This window comes from Bombina bombina, chromosome 4 (assembly GCF_027579735.1).
Source record: "Bombina bombina isolate aBomBom1 chromosome 4, aBomBom1.pri, whole genome shotgun sequence".
NCBI classification, from domain to species: domain Eukaryota; kingdom Metazoa; phylum Chordata; class Amphibia; order Anura; family Bombinatoridae; genus Bombina; species Bombina bombina.
In genome coordinates, this window is record NC_069502.1 from 1,116,283,276 (window position 1) to 1,116,303,577 (window position 20,302).

Here is a 20,302-nt window from a genome sequence, read left to right on the forward strand (position 1 = left end):
CACTCAGGAGGCCCCTAGTACATCTAGCGCGCCAATACTCCTTACTATGCAACAATTAACGGCTGTAATGGATAATTCTGTCAAAAACATTTTAGCCAAAATGAACCCTTGTCAGCGTAAGCGTGGATGCTCTGTTTTAGTTACTGAAGAGCATGACGACGCTGATATTAATATCTCTGAAGGGCCCCTAACCCAATCTGAGGGAGCCAGGGAGGTTTTGTCTGAGGGAGAAATTACTGATTTAGGGAACATTTCTCAGCAGGCTGAATCTGATGTGATTACTTTTAAATTTAAATTGGAACATCTCCGCATTTTGCTTAAGGAGGTATTATCCACTCTGGATGATTGTGAAAATTTGATCATCCCAGAGAAACTATGTAAAATGGACAAGTTCCTAGAGGTGCCGGGGCTCCCAGAAGCTTTTCCTATACCCAAGCGGGTGGCGGACATTGTTAATAAGGAATGGGAAAGGCCCGGTATTCCTTTCGTCCCTCCCCCCATATTTAAAAAATTGTTTCCTATGGTCGACCCCAGAAAGGACTTATGGCAGTCAGTCCCCAAGGTCGAGGGAGCGGTTTCTACTTTAAACAAACGCACCACTATTCCCATAGAGGATAGTTGTGCTTTCAAAGATCCTATGGATAAAAAATTAGAAGGTTTGCTTAAAAAGATGTTTGTTCAGCAGGGTTACCTTCTACAACCCATTTCATGCATTGTCCCTGTCACTACAGCCGCATATTTCTGGTTTGATGAACTGATTAAGGTGCTCGATAGTGACTCTCCTCCTTATGAGGAGATTATGGACAGAGTCAATGCTCTCAAATTGGCTAATTCTTTCACTCTAGACGCCTCTTTGCAATTGGCTAAGTTAGCGGCTAAGAATTCTGGGTTTGCTATTGTGGCGCGCAGAGCGCTTTGGTTGAAATCTTGGTCGGCTGATGCGTCTTCCAAGAACAAGCTACTAAACATTCCTTTCAAGGGGAAAACGCTGTTTGGTCCTGACTTGAAAGAGATTATCTCTGATATCACTGGGGGTAAGGGCCATGCCCTTCCTCAGGATCGGCCTTTCAAGGCAAAAAATAGACCTAATTTTCGTCCCTTTCGTAAAAACGGACCAGCCCAAGGTGCTACGTCCTCTAAGCAAGAGGGTAATACTTCTCAGGCCAAGCCAGCTTGGAGACCAATGCAAGGCTGGAACAAGGGAAAGCAGGCAAAGAAACCTGCCACTGCTACCAAGACAGCATGAAATATCGGCCCCCGATCCGGGACCGGATCTGGTGGGGGGCAGACTCTCTCTCTTCGCTCAGGCTTGGGCAAGAGATGTTCTGGATCCTTGGGCGCTAGAAATAGTCTCCCAGGGTTATCTTCTGGAATTCAAGGGACTTCCCCCAAGGGGAAGGTTCCACAGGTCTCAGTTGTCTTCAGACCACATAAAAAGACAGGCGTTCTTACATTGTGTAGAAGACCTGTTAAAAATGGGAGTGATTCATCCTGTTCCATTGAGAGAACAAGGGATGGGGTTCTACTCCAATCTGTTCATAGTTCCCAAAAAAGAGGGAACATTCAGACCAATCCTAGATCTCAAGATCTTAAACAAATTTCTCAAGGTCCCATCTTTCAAGATGGAAACCATTCGAACTATCCTTCCTTCCATCCAGGAAGGTCAATTCATGACCACGGTGGATTTAAAGGATGCGTATCTACATATTCCTATCCACAAGGAACATCATCGGTTCCTAAGGTTTGCATTCCTGGACAAACATTACCAGTTCGTGGCGCTTCCTTTCGGATTAGCCACTGCACCAAGGATTTTCACAAAGGTACTAGGGTCCCTTCTAGCTGTGCTAAGACCAAGGGGCATTGCAGTAGTACCTTACCTGGACGACATTCTGATTCAAGCGTCGTCCCTCCCTCGAGCAAAGGCTCACACGGACATCGTCCTGGCCTTTCTCAGATCGCACGGCTGGAAAGTGAACGTGGAAAAGAGTTCTCTATCCCCGTCAACAAGGGTTCCCTTCTTGGGAACAATTATAGACTCCTCAGAAATGAGGATTTTTCTAACAGAGGCCAGAAAGACAAAGCTTCTGGACTCTTGTCGAATACTTCATTCCGTTCCTCTTCCTTCCGTAGCTCAGTGCATGGAAGTGATCGGGTTGATGGTAGCGGCAATGGACATAGTTCCTTTTGCGCGCATTCATCTAAGACCATTACAACTGTGCATGCTCAGTCAGTGGAATGGGGACTATACAGACTTGTCTCCAAAGATACAAGTAAATCAGAGGACCAGAGACTCACTCCGTTGGTGGCTGTCCCTGGACAACCTGTCACGAGGGATGACATTCCACAGACCAGAGTGGGTCATTGTCACGACCGACGCCAGTCTGATGGGCTGGGGCGCGGTCTGGGGATCCCTGAAAGCTCAGGGTCTTTGGTCTCGGGAAGAATCGCTTCTACCGATAAATATTCTGGAACTGAGAGCGATATTCAATGCTCTCAAGGCTTGGCCTCAGCTAGCGAGGACCAAGTTCATACGGTTTCAATCAGACAACATGACGACTGTTGCGTACATCAACCATCAGGGGGGAACAAGGAGTTCCCTAGCGATGGAAGAAGTGACCAAGATTATTCTATGGGCGGAGTCTCACTCCTGCCACCTGTCTGCTATCCACATCCCGGGAGTGGAAAATTGGGAAGCGGATTTTCTGAGTCGTCAGACATTGCATCCGGGGGAGTGGGAACTCCATCCGGAAATCTTTGCCCAAGTCACTCAACTTTGGGGCATTCCAGACATGGATCTGATGGCCTCTCGTCAGAACTTCAAAGTTCCTTGCTACGGGTCCAGATCCAGGGATCCCAAGGCGGCTCTAGTGGATGCACTAGTAGCACCTTGGACCTTCAAACTAGCTTATGTGTTCCCGCCGTTTCCTCTCATCCCCAGGCTGGTAGCCAGGATCAATCAGGAGAGGGCATCGGTGATCTTGATAGCTCCTGCGTGGCCACGCAGGACTTGGTATGCAGATCTGGTGAATATGTCATCGGCTCCACCTTGGAAGCTACCTTTGAGACGAGACCTTCTTGTTCAGGGTCCGTTCGAACATCCGAATCTGGTTTCACTCCAGCTGACTGCTTGGAGATTGAACGCTTGATTTTATCGAAGCGAGGTTTCTCAGATTCTGTTATCGATACTCTTGTTCAGGCCAGAAAGCCTGTAACTAGAAAGATTTACCACAAAATTTGGAAAAAATATATCTGTTGGTGTGAATCTAAAGGATTCCCTTGGGACAAGGTTAAGATTCCTAGGATTCTATCCTTCCTTCAAGAAGGATTGGAAAAAGGATTATCGGCAAGTTCCCTGAAGGGACAGATTTCTGCCTTGTCGGTGTTACTTCACAAAAAACTGGCAGCTGTGCCAGATGTTCAAGCCTTTGTTCAGGCTCTGGTTAGAATCAAGCCTGTTTACAAACCTTTGACTCCTCCTTGGAGTCTCAATTTAGTTCTTTCAGTTCTTCAGGGGGTTCCGTTTGAACCCTTACATTCCGTTGATATTAAGTTATTATCTTGGAAAGTTTTGTTTTTAGTTGCAATTTCTTCTGCTAGAAGAGTTTCAGAATTATCTGCTCTGCAGTGTTCTCATCCTTATCTGGTGTTCCATGCAGATAAGGTGGTTTTACGTACTAAACCTGGTTTTCTTCCAAAAGTTGTTTCTAACAAAAACATTAACCAGGAGATTATCGTACCTTCTCTGTGTCCGAAACCAGTTTCAAAGAAGGAACGCTTGTTGCACAATTTGGATGTTGTTCGCGCTCTAAAATTCTATTTAGATGCTACAAAGGATTTTAGACAAACATCTTCCCTGTTTGTTGTTTATTCAGGTAAAAGGAGAGGTCAAAAAGCAACTTCTACCTCTCTCTCTTTTTGGATTAAAAGCATCATCAGATTGGCTTACGAGACTGCCGGACGGCAGCCTCCCGAAAGAATCACGGCTCATTCCACTAGGGCTGTGGCTTCCACATGGGCCTTCAAGAACGAGGCTTCTGTTGATCAGATATGTAGGGCAGCGACTTGGTCTTCACTGCACACTTTTACCAAATTTTACAAGTTTGATACTTTTGCTTCTTCTGAGGCTATTTTTGGGAGAAAGGTTTTGCAAGCCGTGGTGCCTTCCATTTAGGTGACCTGATTTGCTCCCTCCCTTCATCCGTGTCCTAAAGCTTTGGTATTGGTTCCCACAAGTAAGGATGACGCCGTGGACCGGACACACCTATGTTGGAGAAAACAGAATTTATGTTTACCTGATAAATTTCTTTCTCCAACGGTGTGTCCGGTCCACGGCCCGCCCTGGTTTTTTAATCAGGTCTGATAATTTATTTTCTTTAACTACAGTCACCACGGTACCATATGGTTTCTCCTATGCTATTATTCCTCCTTAACGTCGGTCGAATGACTGGGGTAGGCGGGGCCTAGGAGGGATCATGTGACCAGCTTTGCTGGGCTCTTTGCCATTTCCTGTTGGGGAAGAGAATATCCCACAAGTAAGGATGACGCCGTGGACCGGACACACCGTTGGAGAAAGAAATTTATCAGGTAAACATAAATTCTGTTTTTAAAGGGACACTGAACCCATTTTTTTCTTCTTTTGCGATTCAGATAGAGCATGCAATTTTAAGCAACTTTCTAATTTACTCCTATTATCAAATTTTCTTCATTCTCTTGGTATCTTTATTTGAAATGCAAGAATGTAAGTTTAGATGCCGGCCCATTTTTTGTGAACAACCTTGGTTGTCCTTGCTGATTGGTAGATAAATTAATCCACCAATAAAAAAGTGCTATCCAGAGTTCTGAACTAAAAAAAGGGCTTTGATGCCTTCTTTTTCAAATAAAGATAGCAAGAGAACAAAGAAAAATTGATAATAGGAGTAAATTAGAAAGTTGCTTAAAATTGCATGCCCTAACTGAATCACAAAAAAAAAAATTGGGTTAAAAAAAATAAATTAAGTTCTTTAAGGCAGCCGCAAAGAAGCCATCTACCTTCCCAGTTCCTGATGCTATTTCTGAACTGATTAGCAAGGAATAAAACAAACCAGGCATTCCCTTTTGTCACCTCCACCAAATTCAAAAACATGTTCCATTTTCCCTCTGATAAATAAAGTCTTGTGATCCTCCTTATCTGGTTTTACATCAGGATAAAGCAGTTTTCAAGAACAAGCTACTCTTTCCTTTCTATGGTTGTTTATTCTGAAAACATCAATCATGAAAGAAATATTACTTTATTATTCAAATTTTTATTGTCAAGCCACTACAGAATTCAGAAATTATTCTTCCTTGTTTATCCATTTCTCAAGTCCCAGCAAGGGAAAGAGAGCTACTGCAATCACCTTGGCAGCTTGGCTTAAAGGGACACTGAACCCAATTTTTTTCTTTTGTAACTCAGATAGAGCATGCAATTTTAAGCAACTTTCTAATTTACTCCTATTATAAATTTTTCTTCGTTTTCTTGCTATCTTTATTTGAAAAAGAAGGCATCAAGCTTTTTTTTGGGGTTCAGGACTCTGGACAGCACTTTTTTATTGGTGGATGAATTTATCCACCAATCAGCAAGGACAACCCAGGTTGTTCACCAAAAATGGGCCGGCATCTAAACTTACATTTTTGCATTTAAAATTAAGATACCAAGAGAATAAAGAAAATTTGATAATAGGAGTAAATTAGAAAGTTGCTTAAAATGTCATGCTCTATCTGAATCATGAAAGAAAAAATTTGGGTACAGTGTCCCTTTAAAGCTTTGATTTGTGTAGCATTAATAGTAGCGGGGAAGTCTTCCCCTGAAAAAATTACTGCTCATTCTACCAGAGGAGTTGCAAACTCTTGGGCTTTTAGAAATGAAGATTCCATTAAATAGATTTTCAAGGCAGCTACTTGGTCATCTTTCCATACCTTTACCAAATTCTACCATTTTGACACGTTTGCCTCTTTTAAAGCTGCTTTTGGTAGGAAAGTTCTTACTTCTCCCTGCCTTAAAGGGATAGTGAACCCAAATATTTTCTTTCATGATTCAGATAGAGCATTCAATTTTAAGAAAACTTTCTAATTTACTCCTATTATCAATTTCTTTCATGTAATTAGCAAGAGTCCATGAGCTAGTGACGTATGGGATATACATTCCTACCAGGAGGGGCAAAGTTTCCCAAACCTCAAAATGCCTATAAATACACCCCTCACCACACCCACAAATCAGTTTTACAAACTTTGCCTCCCATGGAGGTGGTGAAGTAAGTTTGTGCTAGATTCTACGTTAATATGCGCTTCGCAGCAGGCTGGAGCCCGGTTTTCCTCTCAGAGTGCAGTGAATGTCAGAGGGATGTGAAGAGAGTATTGCCTATTTGAATTCAATGGTCTCCTTCTACTGGATCTATTTCATAGGTTCTCTGTTATCGGTCGTAGAGATTCATCTCTTACCTCCCTTTTCAGATCGACGATATACTCTTATATACCATTACCTCTACTGATTCTCATTTCAGTACTGGTTTGGCTTTCTACTACATGTAGATGAGTGTCCTGGGGTAAGTAAGCCTTATTTTTTGTGACACTCTAAGCTATAGTTGGGCACTTTTATATAAAGTTCTAAATATATGTGTTTAAACATTTATTTGCCTTGATTCAGGATGTTCAATATACCTTATTTCAGACAGTCAGTTTCATTATTGGGATAATGCATATGAATTAAAACATTTTTTCTTACCTTAAAAATTGACTTTTTTCCCTGTGGGCTGTTAGGCTCGCGGGGGCTGAAAATGCTTCATTTTATTGCGTCATTCTTGGCGCAGACTTTTTTGGCGCAAAAATTTTCTTTGTCATTTCCGGCGTCATACTTGTCGCCGGAAGTTGCGTCATGTTTTTGACGTTTTTCGCGCCAAAAAAGTCGGCGTCACCGGATGTGGCGTCATTTTTGGCGCCAAAGCATTTAGGTGCCAAATAATGTGGGCGTCTTTTTTGGCGCTAAAAAATATGAGTGTAATTTTTTGTCTCCACATTATTTGTCTAGAAGCTTGTTCATTGGCATTTTTTTTCCCATTCCTGAAACTGTCATTTAAGGAATTTGATAAATTTTGCTTTATATGTTGTTTTTTCTATTACATATTGCAAGATGTCTCAGATTGACCCTGAATCAGAAGCTACTTCTGGAAAATCGCTGCCTGATGCTGGATCTACCAAAGTTAAGTGTATTTGCTGTAAACTTGTGGTAACTGTCCCCCCGGCTGTTGTTTGTGATGAATGTCATGATAAACTTGCTAATGCAGATAATATTTCCTTTAGTAATGTCCCATTACCTGTTGCTGTTCAGTCAACATCTAATACTCAGGGTGTTCCTGTTAATATAAGAGATTTTGTTTCTAAATCTATTAGGAAGGCTATGTCTGTTATTCCCCCTTCCAGTAAACGTAAAAGGTCTTTTAAAACTTCTCACTTTCCAGATGAATTTTTAAATGAACATCATCATTCTGATTCTGTTTCTGATGATGATTTGTCTGGTTCAGAGGATTCTGTTTCAGAGATTGACACTGATAAATCTTCATATTTATTTAAAATGGAATTTATTCGTTCTTAAAGAAGTCTTAATTGCATTAGAAATAGAGGAATCTGGTCCTCATGATACTAAATCTAAACGTTTAAATACGGTTTTAAACCTCCTGTAGTTATTCCGGAGGTTTTTCCCGTCCCTGATGCTATTTCTGAAGTAATTTCCAGGGAATGGAATAATCTGGGTAATTCATTTACTCCTTCTAAACGGTTTAAGAAATTATATCCTGTGCCATCTGATAGATTAGAGTTTTTGGGACAAAATCCCTAAGGTTGATGGGGCTATCTCTACTCTTGCTAAACGTACTACTATTCCTACGGCAGATAGTACTTCCTTTAAGGATCCTTTAGATAGGAAAATTGAATCCTTTCTAAGAAAAGCTTATTTATGTTCAGGTAATCTTTTTAGGCCTTCTATATCTTTGGCGGATGTTGCTGCAGCTTCAACTTTCTGGTTGGAGGCTTTAGCACAACAAGTAACAGATCATAATACTCATAGCATTGTTAATCTTCTTCAACATGCTAATAACTTTATTTGTGATGCCATCTTTGACATCATTAGGGTTGATGTCAGGTATATGTCTTTAGCTATTTTAGCTAGAAGAGCTTTATGGCTTAAAACTTGGAATGCTGATATGTCTTCTAAGTCAACTTTGCTTTCCCTTTCTTTCCAAGGTAATAAATTGTTTGGTTCACAGTTGGATTCTATTATTTCAACTGTTACTGGGGGGAAAGGAACTTTTTTACCACAGGATAAAAAATCCAAAGGTAAATATAGGGCTGCTAATCGTTTTCGTTCCTTTCGTCACAGTAAGGAACAAAAGCCTGATCCTTCCCCTACAGGAACGGTATCAGTTTGGAAACCATCTCCAGTCTGGAATAAATCCAAGCCTTTTAGAAAGCCAAAGTCAGCTTCCAAGTCCACATGAAGGTGCGGCCCTCATTCCAGCGCAGCTGGTAGGGGGCAGATTACGATTTTTCAAAGAAATTTGGATCAATTCGATTCACAGTCTTTGGATTCAGAACATTGTTTCTCAAGGGTACAGAATAGGTTTCAAGATAAGGCCTCCTGCAAGAAGATTTTTTCTTTCTTGCGTTCCAATAAATCCAGTGAAGGCTCAAGCGTTTCTGAAATGTGTTTCAGATCTAGAGTTGGCTGGAGTAATTGTGCCTGTTCCAGTTCTGGAACAAGGTCTGGGGTTCTATTCAAATCTATTCATTGTACCAAAGAAGGAGAATTCCTTCAGACCAGTACTGGATTTAAAGATATTGAATCGTTATGTAAGAATACCTACATTCAAAATGGTAACTATAAGGACTATTCTGCCTTTTGTTCAGCAAGGGCATTATATGTCCACAATAGATTTACAGGATGCATATCTGCATATTCCGATTCATCCAGATCACTTTCAGTTTCTGAGATTCTCTTTTCTAGACAAGCATTACCAGTTTGTGGCTCTGCCGTTTGGCCTAGCAACAGCTCCAAGGATTTTTTCAAAGGTTCTCGGTGCCCTACTATCTGTAATAAGAGAACAGGGTATTGTGGTATTTCCTTATTTGGACGATATCTTGGTACTTGCTCAGACTTCACATTTAGCAGAATCTCATACGAATCGACTTGTGTTGTTTCTTCAAGAACATGGTTGGAGGATCAATTTACCAAAGAGTTCGTTGATTCCTCAGACAAGGGTAACCTTTTTAGGTTTCCAGATAGATTCAGTGTCCATGACTCTGTCTCTGACGGACAAGAGACGTCTGAAATTGGTTTCAGCTTGTCGAAACCTTCAGTCTCAATCATTCCCTTCGGTAGCCTTATGCATTGAAATTCTAGGTCTTATGACTGCTGCATCGGACGCGATCCCCTTTGCTCGTTTTCACATGCGACCTCTTCAGCTCTGTATGCTGAACCAGTGGTGCAGGGATTATACAAAGATATCTCAATTAATATCTTTAAAACCGAATGTACGACACTCTCTGACGTGGTGGACAGACCACCATCGTTTAGTTCAGGGGGCTTCTTTTTTTCCTCCAACCTGGACTGTGATCTCAACAGATGCAAGTCTGACAGGTTGGGGAGCTGTATGGGGGTCTCTGACAGCACAGGGGGTTTGGGAATCTCAGGAGGCGAGATTACCAATCAACATTTTGGAACTCCGTGCGATTTTCAGAGCTCTTCAGTCGTGGCCTCTTCTAAAGAGAGAGTCGTTCATTTGTTTTCAGACGGACAATGTCACAACCGTGGCATATGTCAATCATCAAGGAGGGACTCACAGTCCTCTGGCAATGAAAGAAGTATCTCGAATACTTGTATGGGCGGAATCCAGCTCCTGTCTAATTTCTGCGGTTCACATCCCAGGTATAGACAATTGGGAAGCGGATTATCTCAGTCGCCAAACATTACATCCGGGCGAATGGTCTCTTCACCCAGAAGTATTTCTTCAGATTGTTCAATTCTGGGGACTTCCAGAAATAGATCTGATGGCTTCTCATCTAAACAAGAAGCTTCCCAGGTATCTGTCCAGATCCAGGGATCCTCAGGCGGAAGCAGTGGATGCATTGTCTCTTCCTTGGAAGTATCATCCTGCCTATATCTTTCCGCCTCTAGTTCTTCTTCCAAGAGTGATTTCCAAGATTCTAAAGGAGCGTTCATTTGTTCTGCTGGTAGCTCCAGCATGGCCTCACAGGTTTTGGTATGCGGATCTTGTTCAGATGGCTACTTGTCAACCATGGACTCTTCCGTTAAGACCAGACCTTCTATCGCAAGGTCCTTTTTTCCATCAGGATCTCAAATCCTTAAATTTGAAGGTATGGAGATTGAACGCTTGATTCTCAGTCATAGAGGTTTCTCTGACTATGTAATTAATACTATGTTACAAGCTCGTAAAACTGTATCTAGGAAGATATATTATCGAGTCTGGAAGACTTACATCTCTTGGTGCTCTTCTCATCATTTTTCTTGGCATTCTTTTAGAATTCCTAGAATTTTACAATTTCTTCAGGATGGTCTGGATAAAAGTTTGTCGGCAAGTTCTTTGAAAGGACAAATTTCTGCTCTTTCTGTGTTGTTTCACAGAAAGATTGCTAATCTTCCTGATATTCATTGTTTTGTTCAGGCTTTGGTTCGTATCAAACCTGTCATTAAGTCAATCTCTCCTCCTTGGAGTTTGAATTTGGTTCTGGGGGCTTTACAAGCTCCTCCGTTTGAACCTATGCATTCTCTGGACATTAAATTACTTTCTTGGAAAGTACTGTTCCTTTTGGCCATCTCTTCTGCTAGAAGAGTTTCAGAGTTATCTGCTCTTTCTTGTGAATCTCCTTTTCTGATTTTTCATCAGGATAAGGCGGTGTTGCGAACTTCATTTAAATTTTTACCTAAAGTTGTGAACTCTAACAACATTAGTAGAGAAATTGTGGTTCCTTCATTATGTCCTAATCCTAAGAATTCTAAGGAAAGATTGTTGCATTCTTTGGATGTAGTTAGAGCTTTGAAATATTATGTTGAAGCTACTAAAGGTTTCCGAAAGACTTCTAGTCTATTTGTTATCTTTTCCGGTTCCAGGAAAGGTCAGAAGGCCTCTTCCATTTCTTTGGCATCTTGGTTAAAATCTTTGATTCATCATGCTTATGTCGAGTCGGGTAAAACTCCGCCTCAAAGGATTTCAGCTCATTCTACTAGGTCAGTTTCTACTTCCTGGGCGTTTAGGAATGAAGCTTCGGTTGATCAGATTTGCAAAGCAGCCACTTGGTCTTCTTTGCATACTTTTACTAAATTCTACCATTTTGATGTGTTTTCTTCTTCTGAAGCAGTTTTTGGTAGAAAAGTACTTCAGGCAGCGGTTTCAGTTTGATTCTTCTGCTTATAATTTCATTTTTTTTCATTATAAGATTAAAACTTTATTTTGGGTTGTGGATTATTTTTTCAGTGGAATTGGCTGTCTTTATTTTATCCCTCCCTCTCTAGTGACTCTTGCGTGGAAGTTCCACATCTTGGGTATTTATTATCCCATACGTCACTAGCTCATGGACTCTTGCTAATTACATGAAAGAAAACATAATTTATGTAAGAACTTACCTGATAAATTCATTTCTTTCATATTAGCAAGAGTCCATGAGGCCCACCCTTTTTTTGTGGTGGTTATGATTTTTTTGTATAAAGCACAATTATTCCAATTCCTTATTTTTTATGCTTTCGCACTTTTTTCTTATCACCCCACTTCTTGGCTATTCGTTAAACTGATTTGTGGGTGTGGTGAGGGGTGTATTTATAGGCATTTTGAGGTTTGGGAAACTTTGCCCCTCCTGGTAGGAATGTATATCCCATACGTCACTAGCTCATGGACTCTTGCTAATATGAAAGAAATGAATTTATCAGGTAAGTTCTTACATAAATTATGTTTTTTCTTCGTTCTCTTGCTATCTTTATTTGAAAAAGCAGAAATAAAAGCTTTGGAGCTGGCCCATTTTAGGCTGAGAACCTGTGTTGCGCTTGCTGATTGGATGGCGAAATGTAGGCTGGCTCCAAAGCTTTCATTCCTGCTTTTTCAAATAAAGATACCAAGAGAACGAAGAAAAAATGATATCTGAATCATGAAAGAAAATATTTGGGTTTACTATTGCTTTAACTGTTTTTTCCACCCTATTTCATGGTGGTCTTTTGGACTTCACAGCTTGGGTATATGGTCCAACATGTGATGGCTTATGGACTCTCGCCGTCTTATGAAAAAAACTATATTTATACTTATTTCTTTCATGATGTTTTCCCATAACAATTGGTGCAGTACCAGTTTGAACTTCTTTTACCCTGCTTTTCCTTTCCTACTTTCTTATTTTTTTCATTTCTCTTGGCCATATATATATGACTAATCACTCCAACTTTCCCATGATTCCTTAAAGCTCTGTTATGTGGGGTGTTTTGCCTCCTCCTGTAGGAATGGACTTTAATCCCACATGTGATGGCTCGTGACTCTCATCTTTAAGATTTTAGGTTTATTTGCTGCTTTTTAAAGTTCATAATATATTTTTCTAGATTAATGTCACACTTAATCTAACAGTAAAATGCAATGTTTTTGTTTTACAGTTTCCAGGAATGCAGCCTCAATGGGTCTGTACAAGCTGACAGTGAATATGAACGCAGGATGATGTCGGTCTTTAACAGTGTCCTGGAGGAGGTGGAAGTCCTTGGTAGGAAATACCCTCCAGTGTCTTACTTGGTAAGTAACCACACAATTTGACAGTTACTGAGGGATCTGTGCTGCTTTTAGGGGGACACACAACCCAGATCGTTTTTCATTTCATGATTCAGATAGAGCTGCAATTTCTTTCATGTAATTGGCAAGAGTCCATGAGCTAGTGACGTATGGGATATACAATCCTACCATGAGGGGCAAAGTTTCCCAAACCTCAAAATGCTTATAAATACACCCCTCTCCATACCCACAATTCAGTTTTACAAACTTTGCCTCCTATGGAGGTGGTGAAGTAAGTTTGTGCTTGATTTTCTTCTTTGATATGCGCTTCTCAGCATTTTTGAAGCCTGATTCCTCTCAGGGTACAGTGAATGTCAGAGGGATGTGAAGGGAGTATTGCCTATTGAATTCTATGGTTTTCCTTGCGGGAAATCTTTTCATAGGTTCTCTTTTATTGGTCGTAGAGATTCATCTCCTACCTCCTTTTTCAGATCGATGATATACTCTCATATTTCATTACCTCTACTGATAACCGTTTCAGTACTGGTTTGGCTATCTGCTATATGTGGATGGGTGTCTTTCAGTAAGTATGTTTTCATTACTTAAGACACTCTCAGCTATGGTTTGGCACTTTATGTATTAATGTAAAGTTCTAAATATATGTATTGTACTTATATTTGCCATGAGTCAGGTTTATGTATATTTCCTTTTGCAGACTATCATTTTCAAAATTGGGAAAAACATATTTAGGAAGTTATTTTTTCTTACCTGGGGTATAGTCTTTTCTTCAAAATTGACTGTTTTCATTAATTTTTGTGGGCAAAATTAGGTTTGCGAGGCCGCAAAATACTGATATTTATTGCGTCATTCTTGGCGCAAGAATTTTTTGGGTGTGAAGGTACGTTCGGTGACGCAAATTCGTCATCACTTAGATGACGCCAGGTTTCCTTGTACAAGGTTGCGTCATTTCCGGATGTTGTAAGTGCCAAAAAATTTCATTTTGCGTTGTGCGTCATACTTTGTGCCAAATAATTTATTTATTTTAACCCCACTTCATTTCTGCCCCTTGCCTTTTTTCTATGCTCAGAGGGCTATGCTGTTTGCATTTTTTTTCCCTTTCCTGAAACTGCCATATAAGGAAATTAATAATTTTGCTTTATATGTTGTTTTTTTCTCTTACATTTGCAAGATCTGATTCTGTCTCAGAAACCACTGTTGGATTGCTGTTGCCTGATAACAGTTCTACCAAAGATAAGTGTATCTGTTGTAAGTTAGTGGAGATTATATCTCAAGCTGTGGTATGTAATAGTTGTCATGATAAGCCTTTACATGCAGAGAATGTATCCATCAGTACTAGTACAACGCCTGTTGTTCCTTCAACATCTAATGTACATGATATCCCTGTGAATATAAAAGATTTTATTGCTGATGCGATTCAGAGGGCTTTGTCTGCTCTAATAAACGTAAAAGGTCTACCTCAGATATTGACACTGACAAATCTTCTTATCTCTTTAAGATGGAGTATATTCGTTCTTTGTTAAAAGAGGTGTTGATTACTTAGGATATTGAGGAAACTAGTCCTTTTGATACTAAAACTAGTAAATGTTTAAATTCTGTTTTTCCAGTTCCTTCTCTAATATGATTTCAAAGGAATGGAATAGGCCTGGTACTTCTTTTATTCCTTCCTCAAGGTTTAAAAAATTGTATCCTTGGCCAGCAGTTAGATTGGAGTTTTGGGAAAAAATCCCCAAAATTGATGGGGCTATTTCTACTCTTGCCAAACGTACTACTATCCCTATGGAAGATGGTACTTCCTTTAAAGACCCTTTAGATAAACTTGAATCTTATCTAAGGAAAGCTTATTTATATTCTGGCTATCTTCTCAGGCCTGCCATTTCTATGGCTAATGTTGCAGCTGTATCAACTTTTTGGTTGGAAAGCTTAACGCAACAGTAAACAGACCCTGATGTGTCTAGCATTGTTCGCTTGCTTCAACATGCTAATCATTTTATCTGTGATGCCATTTTTGGTATCATCAAAATTGATGTTAAATCTATATCTTTAGCTATTTTAGCTAGAAGAGCTTTGTGGCTCAAATATTGGAATGCTGACATGGTATCTAAGTCTAGATTACTATCTCTTTTTTTCCAAGGTAACAATTTGTTTGGTTCTCAGTTGGATTTGATTATTTCGACTGTCACTGGGGGGAAGGGAGTTTTTTTTACCTCAGGATAAGAGATCTAAGGGTAAATCTAAAGCTTCTAATCGTTTTCATTCTTTTCGACAGAATAAGGAACAGAAAGTCAATCCTTCCCCCAAAGAATCTGGTTCCAATTGAAAACCTTCTTCAAGTTGGAATAAATCCAAGCTGTTTAAGAAACCAAAGCTAGCCCCCAAGTCTGCATGAAGGTGCGGCCCTTATTCCAGCTCAGCTGGTGGGGGCAGATTAAAAAAATTCCAAGCCATTTGGGCAGATTCTGTCCAAAATCAATGGATTCAGAGTATTGTCTCTCAAGGGTATCGAATAGGATTCAGAGTAAGACCTCCTTTGAGAAGATTTTTTTTTCTCTCTCACGTCCCAGCAAATCTAGTGAAGGTTCAAGCTTTTCAGAAGTGTGTTTCAGATCTGGAGCTTTCAGGGATAATCATACCAGTTCCATTTCAGGAACAGGGGTTTTTATTCAAATCTGTTCATTGTCCCAAAGAAAGACAATTTATTCAGGTCAGTTCTGGATCTGAAAATTTGGAATCGTTTTGTAAGAGTGACAACTTTCAAGATGGTGACTATAAGGACTATTCTGCCTTTTGTTCAGCAAGGCCATTATATGTCCACGATAGACTTACAGGATGCATATCTTCATATTCCGATTCATCCAGACCACTATCGGTTTCTGAGATTCTATTTTCTAGACAAGCATTACCAATTTGTCGCTCTTCCATTTGGCCTAGCGACAGCTCCAAGGATTTTTTCAAAGGTTCTCGGTGCCCTACTCTCTGTAATCAGAGAACAGGGTATTGAGGTGTTTCCTTATTTGGACGATATCTTGGTACTAGCTCAGTCTTTACATTCTGCAGAATCTCACACAAATCAACTAGTGTTGTTTCTTCAAAGACATGGTTGGAGGATCAATTTACCAAAGAATTCCTTGATTCCTCCTCAGACAAGGGTCACCTTTTTAGGTTTCCAGATAGATTCAGTGTCCATGACTCTGTCTCTAACAGACAAGAGACAAATAAAATTGGTTTCAGCTTGTCGGAACCTTCAGTCTCAATCATTCCCTTCAGTAGCTATGTGCATGGATATTTTAGGTCTCATGACTGCAGCATCGGACGCGATCCCCTTTGCTCGTTTTCATATGAGACCTCTCCAGCTTTGTATGCTGAATCAATGGTGCAGGGATTATACAAAGATATCACAATTAATATCCTTAAATCCCAATGTTCGACTCTCTCTGACTTGGTGGTTAGATCACCATTGTATAGTTCAAGGGGCCTCTTTTGTTCGTCCAACCTGGACTGTGATCACAACAGATGCAAGTCTTTCAGGTTGGGGAGCTGTCTGGGGATCTCTGACAGCACAAGGGGTTTGGAAATCTCAAGAGGCGAGGTTACCAATCAATATTTTAGAACTCCATGCTGTTTTCAGGGCTCTTCAGGTTTGGCCTCTGTTGAAGAGAGAACCGTTCATTTGTTTTCAGACAGACAATATAGCACAACTATGGCATATGTCAATCATCAGGGTGGGACTCACAGTCCCCTAGCTATGAAAGAAGTATCTCGGACACTTTTTTGGTCAGAATCCAGCTCTTGTCTAATTTCTGCGGTACATATCCCAGGTGTAGAGATTTGGGAAGCGGATTATCTCAGCCGTCAGACTTTACATCCGGGGGAGTGGTCGCTCCATCCAGATGTGTTTTTTCAGATTGTTCACATGTGGGGTCTTCCAGAAATAGATCTGATGTCTTCGCCTCTAAACCAGAAACTTCCTAGGTACCTGTCCAGGCCCAGGGATCCTCAGGCGGAGTCGGTGGATGCGTTAGCAGTTCCTTGGTTTTACCAACCTGCTTATTTCTTCCCGCCTCTAGTTCTTCTTCCAATAGTGATCTCCAAGTTCATCATGGAACAATTGTTTGTGTTTCTGGTAGCACCAGCATGGCCTCACAGGTTCTGGTATGCAGATCTTGTCTGGATGTCCAGTTGCCAACCTTGGCCACTTCCTTTAAGACCAGACCTTCTGTCTCAAGGGCCGTTTTTCCATCAGGATCTCAAATCATTAAATTTGAAGGTATGGAAATTGAACGCTTAGTGCTTAGTTATAGAGGTTTCTCTGACTTAGTGATTGATACTATGTTACAGGCTCATAAATCTGTCTCTAGGAAGATTTATTATCGAGTTTGGAAGACTTATATTTCATGGTGTTCTTCTCAGAAATTGTCCTGGCATTCTTTTAGAATTCCTAGAGTTTTACAGTTTCTTCAGGATGGTTTGGATAAAGGTTTGTCTGCAAGTTCCTTGAAGGGACAAATCTCTGCTCTTTCTGTTTTATTTCACAGAAAGAATGCTAAACTTCTGATATTCACTGTTTTGTACAGGCTTTGGTCCATATCAAGCCTGTCATTAAATCAATCTCTCCTCCTTGGAGTCTTAATTTGGTTTTCAAGGCTTTATAGGCTCCTCCTTTTGAGCCTATGCATTCTTTGGACATTAAACTACTTTCTTGGAAAGTGTTGTTCCTTTTGGCCATCTCTTCTGCTAGAAGAGTTTCTGAATTATCTGCTCTTTCTTGTGAGTCTCCTTTTCTGATAAGGCAGTTTTGCGGACTTCATTTAAATTTCTACATAAGGTTGTGAATTCTAACATTAGTAGGTAAATTGTTGTTCCCTCTTTGTGTCCTAATCCTAAGAATTCTTTGGAGAGATCCTTACATTCTCTGGATGTTGTACGAGCTTTGAAATATTATGTTGAAGCTACTAAAGATTTCAGGAATACTTCTAGTCTATTTGTTGTCTTTTCTGGTTCTAGGAAAGGTCCGAAAGCTTCTGCCATTTCCTTGGCATCTTAGTTAAAGCTTTTGATTCGCCAGGCTTATTTGGAGTTGGGTCAGGCCCCGCCTCAGAGAATCACAGCTCATTCTACTAGATCAGTTTCCACTTTGTGGGCTTTTAAGAATGAAGCTTCAATTGATCAGATTTGCAAAGCAGCAACTTGGTCTTCTTTGCATACATTTATTAAATTCTACCGTTTAGATGTATTTGCCTTTTCGGAAGCAATTTTTGGTAGAAAAGTTTTGTTTTAAGTTTTTTTCTTTTCAATTATAAGAAAAACTTATTTTTTGGGTTGTGGATTTAATTTTTTCAGTGACAAATGTCTGTTATTATTTTTTATCCCTCCCTCTCTAGTAACTCTTCTGTGGACTTCCACATCTTGGGTATTACTATCCCATATGTCACTAGCTCATGGACTCTTGCCAATTACATGAAAGAAAACATAATTTATGTAAGAACTTACCTGATAAATTCATTTCTTTCATATTGGCAAGATTCCATGAGGCCCACCCTTTTTATGGTGGTTATGATTTTTTTGGATGAAGCACAATTATTTCCAGTTCCTTTTTTTGATGCTTTTTACTCCTTTTTCTATCATCCCACTACTTGGCTATTCGTTAAACTGAATTGTGGGTGTGGTGAGGGGTGTATTTATAGGCATTTTGAGGTTTAGGAAACGTTGCCCCTCCTGGTAGGATTGTATACGTCACTAGCTCACGGACTCTTGCCAATATTAAAGAAATGAATTTAGCAGGTAAGTTCTTCCATAAATTATGTTTTCTCTTGTAAGGTGTATCCAGTCCACGGATCATCTATTACTTGTGGGATATTCTCCTTCCCAACAGGAAGCTGCAAGAGGATCACCCACAGCAGAGCTGTCTATATAGCTCCTCCCCTAACTGCCCACCCCCAGTCATTCTCTTGCAGCTCTCGACAATGGAAGTAGCTAGAGAGATGTGGTGCATTAATGTAGTTTATCTTCAATCAAAAGTTTGTTATTTTCAAATGGTACCGGAGTTGTACTATTTTAGCCTCAGGCAGAAAGTTGAAGAAGAGTCTGCCTGTGGTCTTTGATGATCTTAGCAGGTTGTAACTAAGATCCATTGCTGTTCTCACACATAACTGAAGAGATGGGTAACTTCAGCTGGGGGAATAGCGTGCAGGGTCTCCTGCTCTGAGGTATGTGCAGTTTTACATTTTTCTAGAGAAATGAATATGCTAGAAAATGCTGACAATACCGGATTTATTTAAGGTAAGCCTGATTACAGTGATTTAATAACGACTGGTATCATGCTTGCTGTAAAGGGTAATATTTTTATTATTTACTCACATTACTGAATAAATTTAACGTTTGCTTGAAGTGTATAAACGTTTTTTTTACTTATTGGTGATAAAACTTTATTCTGGGGCCTAGTTTTTTCCACATGGCTGTCTAGATTTTCCACATGGCTGTCTAGATTTTCCTAGGGATAGTTTTTTAAGGCCCTCTCACTGTGAGTTCAGGTTGGGAGGGGCCTATTTTTGTTTTTGCAGCTTGAGACATCCAGCTTCCCTGAAGGAGTCCCCTGAACATTTAGGACCTCTCTAAAGGGTTTTTGTGCCTTCCAAAGTCGTTGTATGGGCAGGTAGGGCAACAGCAGAGCTGTGGCAGTTTGTTGTGACTGTTTAAAAAACGTTTATATTGTTTTTTTGATCCGTTTTTGAAACTAAGGGGTTAATCATCCATTTGCAAGTGGGTGCAATGCTCTTTTAGCCTATTATACACACTGTAAAAATTTCATAAGATTTACTGCTTTTTTCACTGTTTTAGCAGTTTCTATGATTGTTTTTTCTCTTAAAGACACAGTACCGTTTTTATTTTTTGCTTGTTCACAGTTATTAAAGTGTTTTCCAAGCTTGCTGGTCTAATTACTAGTCTGTTTAAACATGCCTGACATAGAGGGAACTCATTGTTCATTATGTTTAGAAGCCATTGTGGAACCCCCTCTTAGAATGTGTACCAAATGCACTGATTTCACTATAAATTATAAAGACCATATTCTGGCTTTAAAAAATTTATCACCATAAGAAATTGACAGGGAGGACGTTATGCCGGCTAACTCTCCCCACGTGTCAGATTCTATAAATCCCGCTCAGGGGACACCTAATACTTCTAGCATGCCCATTGCGTATACCTTGCAAGACATGGCGGCAGTTATGAATCATACCCTTACAGAGGTATTATCTAAACTGCCAGGATTGCAAGGAAAGCGAGACAGCTCTGGGACTAGAATAAATACAGAGCTCTCTGACGCTTTAGTAGCTAGGTCTGATGCACCTTCACATTATACTGAAGCTGAAGCAGGGGAGCTTCAATCTGTGGGTGATTTTTCTGATTCAGGGAAGATACTTCACTCTGATTCTGATATGTCTACATTTAAATTTAAGCTTGAACACCTCCGCGTATTGCTCAGGGAGGTTTTAGCAGCTCTGGATGACTGTGACACTATTGTA

General features: G+C 40.2%; 1 protein-coding gene across 1 annotated transcript in view; it reads left to right on the plus strand.

Annotated features, from left to right (window-relative positions):
- Positions 1–20,302, plus strand: part of INTS7 (integrator complex subunit 7) — a 214,713-nt gene that overhangs the window by 129,569 nt on the left and 64,842 nt on the right. Inside the window, exon 17 of the mRNA XM_053712433.1 lies at positions 12,656–12,788. Within this exon, the coding sequence (XP_053568408.1) occupies positions 12,656–12,788 (133 nt within the window). The remainder of the gene's footprint in view (positions 1–12,655; positions 12,789–20,302) is intronic.